Consider the following 9646-nt stretch of genomic DNA (forward strand, 5'->3'; position numbering starts at 1 on the left):
CCAAGGGATTTCCGAAAAGGAACAGTTCTAGACAAGGACATAAGAAAACGCAATTTTGTGATAGATATAAACACAATTAAGATGTTGACTAATATGGTATTAATTTTAACATCAGAAAGATTGGGCAACTTCCTGGAGCTTAAAGCATGAAACCAGTCAGTTGAGAGGCACTTGAATGACCAGAGAGCATCTGGAGGACGAAATCTGGTAGCAATGGAAAGGACATAGATCCAGCAAGTCTAGTGAAGAGATGGCCACTCAGACATGGCCATTTCAACTGGAGAGCTAAAAACACCAGATGAAAAAAACAATTAAATAATAGACTGAATATTGGTGACACAAGTAGAGGAATGATCAGCATTTCTTCTCCTGCCATTAGTAGAACAATCCAGTAGATCCAGAAAATTCCTGCTCCTGATGGGAAAACTTTGCCATTTCTCAAAAGAACTCAGATGACCCAGATAATAACGATTTTCTTGTATATTAGGAAACTAAAAGGTATTAACACCTGTGCCCCTTTCCAGGCAGACATCAGCTGTGTGCCCATGAACAGGCAGTGCCACGTGTGCCCTGAGGTGCCCAGCTGGGATTGGATCTCTCCCAGAGCATCTGAGGGAGAGCAGAGCACCTTGCAAGCTGCAGGTCCCTGACAGCCCCGCAGGGCTCCTGTGCCATCAACATCTGCTCTGCTCCAGTCTGAAACAGGGCCCAGCATGGTGCCGGGATCATCAGAGAGCTGAGGTGTGTGCTGGAATTCAATGGCCTCCCCATCCCGCAGCAGCCCTGCATTTCCCTGCTGCAGCCTTGGTCTCCAGCCCAGCCATGGAGGCTCTTTGGGCTCTGGAGTGTTGCTGCAGCGCCCAAGGGCAGCTGAGCTCTGCCTTTGGCACAGTCAGGCCTGGCCAGCACAGGCCATGCTCACAATTGCTTGTGTGTGCCTGGCCTTGCTGTCAGCCCTGTGAGCGGCTGCGTGGCCCCTTTGTGGCCCTGTGCTGGCCCAGCCTTGGTGGCCCAGCCCCTGGGCAGGCCCAGCCCAGGCCAGGAGCATTGTGGCTGGGAACGGCCCCTGTGCCGTGGTGCCCACAGCAGCCTTGGGGCTCTGTGCCCCATGGCCTCCCTGCTGGGCAGCCTCTGCCAGCTCCTGCAGAGCCCGTGGCACCTGTGAGGCTGCACAGACAGCCCTGCCCCGGGCTCTGCCGGCCTCTGGGCCAGAAGAGAGGCAGCCAGGGCTGGCCATGGCCGGGAACAGGCCCTGAGCCCCGCAGGAGGATGGAGCTGGGCCACAGCCAAACTCAGCCCAGGCCAAAGCTGGGCTCAGCAGCCAGGGCTGCCAACGCATGGGCACAGAGGCTGGCGCTGACAAATGTCCTGGGCCCCCTCCCTGCTCTGTCCCTGCCACCAAGGGCACAGAGCAGCCTCCTCTCTGGGCCACTTGCCTGTTTGCAATGCCTTGCACAGGTGCTGGCCCTGCCCCACAAGGCCTGGCCTGAGTCCTGCCCCTGCACGCTCAGCCAGGCTGAGATGGACACTGATGGTTTCTGGGCCAGGCTCTCTGAGCCCAGCCCAGCTCCCTGCAAGCTCTGCCAGCTGCCCTGAGCTCTGGGCAGTACCAAGGGCCTCTCTGAGCCCAGCCCAGCCCAGCCGGCTCTGGCCCCACAGCTCTGCTCAGGCCAGGCTGCTCTGGCCACTGGCCCCACGGCCTCAGCCCCTGCCAAGGCCACAGCAGCAGCTGCAGCTGCCACAGGACTCAGCCCCAGCCATGGGGGAAGGTGCTTGGCCAAGGCCAAAGGAGGCTCCCTGGCTGCCCTGCTCCCCTCGGCCTGAGGTGCTGAGAGCTCTGCAGCCCCTGCTGCCATCCCATCTGCCCAGGGCAGCACAAGAGCCCCAGCCTTGGGGCCCTCAAGAGCTGCTCCTGCTCCAGGCCCAGGGCCCATGCCAAAGCTGGGGCAGCCACAAAGCTGTGCCCATTTCTGTTCATTGCTGCTCTCATGGGGATGGATCCTCAGCCACTTGGAGGTTGCTAATGAATTTTATTACTCCAGAGGCCTCTTTCTTGAGCTCATCAGTTAAGGAATTCAGTGAAAAAGGCTCATAAACATTTTTTAAAAACACCTGAACAAGAACAGCCCTGAGGAATAATCAAAGTTTTCAGTTCTTCTCTGGTTCATTAGACAAATTTCAGAAGTATTTTCAATGTGAATCTGCTGTATTGAAAAAAAAGGAACAGATCTGTTTTATCCAGTATTCCCTTCCTATTTAGAGTTTGGTATAATCAATGTGCAATTGATCTTGACCCCCAGCACCTCCTAATACTGTGTGAAGAGATATAAAAATCAAGATCCTTCACGGCTGACAATCAATAACACTTTGTCCCCACCGCCTCCCCACCATTTCAGTCATCCAACCCCTGGCACTCCTATGGATCAGGAATGGTGTGGCCAGCAGGAGCAGGGCAGGGATTCTTCCCCTGTGCTGGGCACTGTTTGGGCAGTACCTCAAGTGCTGTGTCCAGTTCTGGGCCCCCAATTTAGGCAGGACAAGGCTGGTCAGGGGTCTGGAGCACAAGTCCTGTGAGGAGCAGCTGAGGGAGCTGGGGTTGTTTATCCTGGAGAAGAGGAGGCTCAGGGGAGACCTCATCACTCTCTACAACTCCCTGACAGGAGGGTGCAGCCAGGCTGGGGTCAGGCTCTTCTCCCAGGGAACAGTGACAGGACAAGACGACACAGCCTTCAGCTGCACCAGGGGACATTTAGGCTGGACATTAGGAAATATTCTACACACAAGGGGTGATTGGGCATTGGAATGGGCTGCCCAGGGAGGTGGGTGAGTCGCCATCCCTGGAGGTGTTTAAGGAAAGACTGGATGTGGCACTCAGTGCCATGGTCTGGGTGACAAGGTGGTGTTTGGTCCCAGGTTGGACTTGATGCTCTTCAAGGTCTTTTCCAGCCTGGCTGATTCTCTGATGTTTGTGACACTGCAGGGCCCTGGGGAAGCAAGGGGCCATTGTGACGCTGCAGGGCCTGGTGGCACTAAGAGGACCATGGTGACACTGTGAACGACATGGCAGCACAGAGCCAAGGGGCCATGGTGACACTGTGGGGCTGAATGGAAGCAAGGAGTCCATTGTGACAGTCTGGGTCCTCCTGGAACCACAGAGGCCACTGTGACCCTGCAGGGCCTTGTGGAAACATGCAGAGCATTGTGACAGAGCAGGACCTGGTGTCACGATGGGGCCATTGTGACACTGCAGGGCCCCATGGAACCAAGGGGCCAGGGCTGCTCCTCAGGAACTCCTGGAATGAAGGAAACGTGTTTGACACCGTGGTGGCCCTTGGGACCAAGAGGCCATTGTGCCACTGTGGAACCAAGGAGAGCATTGCTGCACTGCCAGACCTCATGGAACCAAGGATCCATTGTGACACTGCAGGGCCTTGGGAGACCAAGGATCCATTGTGACACTGCAGGGCACAAGGATCCAAGGGACTTTCTGACACCAAGGTTTCCCATGGAACCAAAGGGACATTGTGACACTGGGAGGTCTCATGGAGTCATGGAGACCATTGGGACACTCTGGGGCCTCATGGAACCATGGTGACACTAAGTTGGCTGGGAGTGTGGATCTGCTGGACGGGTAGGAGGGCTCTGCACAGGGCCCTGGACAGGCTGGATCCAGGGCCCAAATCCAACAAGGTGAGGTTTAACAAGTCCAAGTGCCGGGTCCTGCACTTTGGCCACAACAACCCCTGAAGCACTACAGGCTGGGGACAGAGTGGCTGGAGAGCAGCCAGGCAGAAAGGGACCTGCAGGGACTGATGGGCAGCAGGCTGGACATGAGGCAGCAGTGTGCCCAGGTGGGCAAGAATGCCAATGGCTCCTGGCATGGATCAGGAATGGTGTGGCCAGGAGGAGCAGGGCAGGGATTCTTCCCCTGTGCTCAGCCCTGGTTGGGCAGCACCTCGAGTGCTGTGTCCAGTTCTAAACCCTTTGGGGTGGGCATTCGGGAGAAATTTGAAGCAGGAAGAGTAAAGAAAGCAAAGGAGAAGCCAAGGAAATGCTCAGGGCAGTTTGGGGGTGGCTGCCAGGCAGCCCTGGCTCTGAGCAACAGCGTCTGCAGTGGCACAGGAAACTCCCAGCTGATGGGAACAAACTTTCTGGCTGAGTGCAGAGGCCAGGACAAAGCTGAGTGGTTTCCCTGGTGTCCCGCAGGCCTTGCTGGCCCCAGGGGCTGATGGCATTTGTGTTCCCTCAGGTTCATGTCCCCACAGCAACAGCATGGGGGTGCTGCCCCTGCTGTGTGCAATGCAAACAGGGGCTGCTGAGGCAGTGCTGCCGTGTCTGTGCCTGCAGGGATGGGGCACCTGTGTGAGCTGGGGGAGAGGCCAGGGCTGCAGAGGGGGGATGTTGTTGGCAGCTGCATGAGGACGCTCTGGGACGCTGCCCTGGGCTGTGCAGCGCACTGGGCATGGATCAGCCCCTGCTCTGCTGCTCCTTCCCGTCTGCCCCAGGGCCCTTGCAGAGCCCCAGCCATGCTGTTTGCCCCCAGCCTGCCCACGGCCAGCCTGGGGCTGCTGATGGGGGTTTCTGTGCTGAGCATTGGCCTGGCCGTGTTCTTGAGAGAGCCTGGGCAAGGAGCCTGGAGCCCCCAGGGCCTGGCCTGAGGCGTCAGCGCTGCCCCAGCAGTGCCCATGGCCTGTCCCTGCTGCAGCCCCGGCACTGCCACCCCCAGGGCTGTGCCCGGCCCCGAGAGCACTCAGGCCCTGCAGCAACACCAGGGCCACCAGGGCAGCGGGGCAGGGCCACGGCAGCAGCACTGGCAACACCAAGTGCTGCTGCTGCTGCTGCTGCTGGGCACAGCTGCTGGGCCAGCACTGATCTGCCCCAGCTCTGCACACTGACATTGCTGCTGCAGCTCCAGAGAAGGCAACAAAAGGGCATCTCTGCAGAAAACTCTGCTGGGAGATCCTTTAGTTCCTTTAAAACCACCAAGAGCGCAGCCCCTCATTGACACAGGGTGTGGCCACAGGGAAGGTGGAGAGAAACAAAATGAGAAATGGCAAAAACAATGACATTTCTTTGTGAAAAATATGAAAAAAGTAAAACAAAGAAGAAGAACCTCCAAAATGAAACCAGCAAGTATCAAAGTTGACTTTTATTACAAGTGATTTGCAGAAATTTCCAGCAGTTTAATGTTTCTGAAAGCATCCAGTCTTCAGTCTCCATACTGCAGCCTTGAGCTCCTGGTTCCTCAGGCTGTAGATGAGGGGGTTCAGGGCTGGAGGCACCACCGAGTACAGAACTGACAGGGCCAGGTCCAGGGATGGGGAGGACATGGAGGGGGGCTTCAGGTAGGCAAATGCAGCGGTGCTAAGGAACAGAGAGAGCACAACCAGGTGAGGGAGGCAGGTGGAAAAGGCTTTGTGCCATCCCTGCTCAGAGGGGATCCTCAGCACAGCCCTGAAGATCTGCACATAGGAGAAAACAATGAACACAAAACAGCCAAAGCATAAACAGGTTATTACTGCAATAAGCCCCATTTCCCTGAGGGAATTTTTGTGTGAGCAGGAGAGCTTGAGGATCTGTGGGACTTCACAAAAGAACTGGTCCAGGGCATTGCCATTGCACAGGGGCAGGGAAAATGTATTGGCTGTGTGCATGAGAGCATTGAGAAAGGCACTGGCCCAGGCAGCTGCTGCCATGTGGGCACAAGCTCTGCTGCCCAGGAGGGTCCCGTAGTGCAGGGGTTTGCAGATGGACACGTAGCGGTCGTAGCACATGATGGTCAGGAGGGAAAGCTCTGCTGAAACAAAAAAGACAAAAAAAAAGAGCTGTGCAGCACATGCAGTGTAGGAGATGTTGCTGGTGTCCCAGAGGGAATTGTGCATGGCTTTGGGGACAGTGGTGCAGATGGAGCCCAGGTCAGCGAGGGCCAGGTTGAGCAGGAAGAAGAACATGGGCGTGTGCAGGTGGTGGCCGCAGGCTACGGCGCTGATGATGAGGCCGTTGCCCAGGAGGGCAGCCAGGGAGATGCCCAGCAAGAGGAAGAAGTGCAGGAGCTGCAGCTGCCGCGTGTCTGCCAATGCCAGCAGGAGGAAGTGCCTGATGCAGCTGCTGTTGGACATTTTTGGTGCCTTGGCATGGGGAGCTATAAAAAAAGCAATCATGGAATAGTTGGGTTTGCAGAGGACTTGAAATATCCCAGCACAGCCTGGGGGCACTTTCCCCCCACTGCCTGCCCAGGGTTCTGCTGCCTGGAGCTGTCCCTGCCAGCAGCTGCTTCCCTGTGCCCAGGGCTGGGCCCTGCCAGTGCTGCCAGAGCCCAGCCCAGCCCTGGGGGCTCAGCTCTGCCCTGCAGAGCCCTCCCAGCTCAGGCACTACCCAGGGGCAGCTCTGGCTCTGCAGGCTCTGATGGCAGTGTCAGAGCAACCCTGAGGAGGCTGGAAAAGCAACACTGATGCTGCCTCAAAGGACTGATTTCTTTCACTGCATGGTTTATTCAGATCTCAGATAATTTATTATCTTTCCTCAGCTTTACCTGAGGGATGAATATCTATGTACAATTTCCCGTCCAGGCAACACAGAGAAGTAGAATGAAAAGCATGATTTCCCCTTTCATGCAGCCCCTGCCTTGCTGTGCTCCCTATATAATCTAAATTCTGCAGTTATATGCCATGCTAGGAGCAGTCCTGAACAAAGCAGCATCCTCCCCACACAAGGAGAACACTTCCAAGCCTCACCAGCTGTCTCCTGCCACCCAGATCTTGTCCCCCAGTGCTGGGAGCAGCTGCCAGGGCTGGCTGAGAGCTGTCCCTGGCAGGCAGCAGAGTCCCTGCCCCAGCACAGCGCCCTGGGCTGCAGGACCCTGCTCTGCAGGACAGCCCTGGGCACCCCTGGCTGCTCTGCACAAGAGACAAGCAGAGAATGTACTCACAGGCTCTGCAGGCATTGGCATGTTCCAGCTGCAGGAGATGGCTCCAGGAGCTGCAGCTGCATTGTCCTGCAGCCAGAGGTTCCTGTGCCAAGGGCTGGCAGTGATTGTGCCCCAGGCACTTCTCAGCCCCTTCCCAGCCCTGACTGATTGAAGCTCTCTGTGCCTCTGGGCTGTGCCCGGGCTGGCTGCAGGCAGTGCCCCAGCCCTGCTGGGCTGGCACAAGAGCTGCTCATCCAGAGAAATGTGCTTTTGAAGCTCTTCTTGGTGAGCAGGAGCTGCCTCTGTGCCAGGAGCCCAGCCCAGCTCAGCAGCACAGACACAGCACAAGGACTTTAATCAGCCTCTGGGCCTTTGTGCTCAGGCCCTGAACATCAGTCCCTGAGAGGGAGCTGAAGAAACCTCTGCAGAACTCCAAGGCAGAATCCAACTCCAAACTTTCTTGGACTTTTAATGGGTCCCAGAGAGGGACACGACTGAGCAAGTGTCCCCAGGCCCCAGGCAGAGCAGAGAACTGCAGGCAGTGATGACAGGTGGGGACAAAGAGAAGCCAAGTCTTGGTGCCCTGGGGCACAGCAGGGTCTGTGCCAGCAAGGGCTGGGAGGAGACACCTTGTCCTGAGGCCCTGGGGCCTCCTGGCACAGCCCCAGCCCGGCTGGGCACTGTCAGCCCCTTGTGCTGCCCTCAGCATCCCCCCCTAGCCCACATCCCAGTGGCCTCAAGGATCTGCTGCAAGGAGTCCCTGGGGAGCCTTGCTCAGCAATGGCCCTGGGGGCTCCTGAATGCTCCCTGCAGGGGCTGCAGGTTTTTCAAAGGACTTTGGCTTTGGCTTTTGCCTTGGAGTCTCTGAGAGCTTTGTGCAATCATGGCCTCCAATTATCTGCTGTAATTAGTCCCTGGAGAGGCTTTGTCAGTAACAACACTCAGTGGGGCTCATTAATGCTTCAAGGTACTTCAGTTATTTGAAGGTACTTGGTGTTTCCCTTTTGATACCAATTCTATGAGAGGTTTGTGCAATCATGGCCCCAATTATCTGCTTTAATGAGTCCCTGGAGAGCTTTGTACTGACACTCAGTGGGGCTCATTAATGCCTTGAGATACTCAAGGTTTTTCAGGTACTTTATGGATTTAAGGATACTTTTAGGTACTTTTAAAGATTTTCCTTCCCACACTGAGACTCTGAGAGGTTTTTGTGCCATCCTGGCCTCCAGTTCTCTCCTCCAAGGACTCCATGAGGAGCCTGTGTTGGGTATCTTCCCCCTTTCTGGTTTACAACAAAGATGGAACTGAAAGAATTTTCTAAGACTTTCTAAAAACATCCAAACAAACATGGGACAATTAACAATACAAGAACAACAACTAAGAGAATTCATAGCCCTGTTTTAGCTCGACATCATCCAACCCTTTAGTCCCTTGGATTGGAAGAGTTTATTGAACTAGTCTTTGTTTTCCACTTGAAGCTTCTTGAACCCTTCCTTCAGTACCTGAACGCTCTTGTGGATTGACTCGCTGTGGCTGGAGAGGTTCATGCAGCACATGCCCTCAGAGTCTACACAGCCTTGCCCATGTGCCCAGAGTAAAAACTCTATCGCTGTTCTGCAAGGTGGCGTGTCTGATGGTCTCCGTGTCTGAGAGCAGCCACTCAATGTGAGGGAGGCAGCATTGGTTTGCTTACTTAACAGGCACCCAGGATGGTCTGATTGTCCTAAAGCTTTAGCTGCAGCCACCCAAGGCAGTCCAAATTGGGGGTGCTACCATCCAATACCTGGATTAAAGCTTTCAAAGCCATCTCTTTGATATCATCCAATCCTTCTCTGGGGATACCTGCTGCTTGATCATCTGGTAGGCTGTGTTGTCCTTGTCCCGCTAGATGGTTGTTTGTCAATTCTGCCCTTGCCTCATTATTAGCATAGTCTGTTATTAATTGATTTAGTTAACACTTCCATCCCCCTTCCCACAGGGTGTATTCTGTAGGTGACAACAACGTGGTCATGATATATTTTAAATCATAGTGTTTTAAGACATGTGCTGTAAACATGGCCCTCATTAGGCCATTAAAACAAGGTAAGTCCTTCCTATGGTCTTTATCTGCCCTACACAGATCCTTGATTTCCCCATAAACCAATGGCTGACACCTGGGATTCTGCCCCCTTCTTTCATAACATATGTGGGCGACAAGGATTTTTGAGACTATTTGCCAGTCTCCTTCCTTAACTGCTTTTTTCTGGATCCTTTCCTAGGGATCTTCTGGGGTCGAGGGGCAAGGTGGCTCTGGGGAGTCCAAACTGTCTTCTGGGGAGGAAGAATAACTTGGAGCAGAAACATTCAGATTAGAAATAGTGTGACAGTTGGGCTTAGTATCTTTGACCATGGGGTTATATTTTTGCTGGAGGGTGAGGCAGAGGGCGCCATTTTGTCAGGTGTTGGGGAGGAAGGGCCTTGATTTAGGATGGCGGACTTCTGGGGTGGAGCTCTGGAGGCATGGCCCAGGGGCCCAGGGTGAAGGTGGAATGATTGACAGTGGGGGCGTGACCCGCAGTTGTGGGGGTGGAGTCTGGAGGTTCGTTCAGGGTGGAAGAGAAGGCTGTGGTAGCAGGAAGTGGAGGAGCCAAGATGGAGGGAGGATGGTCGGGCTCCCGAGCCACATTCAGGCTCCTTCCACCTTGAGTCTCCAGGGCATGATGCTCCAAGACAGCGTGGCCATTGCAATCTTGGACCATC

At 55.1% G+C, this 9646-nt stretch overlaps 1 protein-coding gene across 1 annotated transcript; it reads right to left on the reverse strand.

Moving 5' to 3' along the window:
- Positions 1 to 5183: 5183 nt before the first annotated feature.
- On the reverse strand, positions 5184 to 6119 carry LOC143692453 (olfactory receptor 14J1-like). The gene has a single exon (XM_077172686.1). The coding sequence runs from the start codon at positions 6117 to 6119 to the stop codon at positions 5184 to 5186; it is 936 nt and encodes a 311-aa protein (XP_077028801.1).
- Positions 6120 to 9646: the final 3527 nt, after the last annotated feature.

Source organism: Agelaius phoeniceus (genome assembly GCF_051311805.1).
Source record: "Agelaius phoeniceus isolate bAgePho1 chromosome W unlocalized genomic scaffold, bAgePho1.hap1 SUPER_W_unloc_1, whole genome shotgun sequence".
NCBI lineage: Eukaryota > Metazoa > Chordata > Aves > Passeriformes > Icteridae > Agelaius > Agelaius phoeniceus.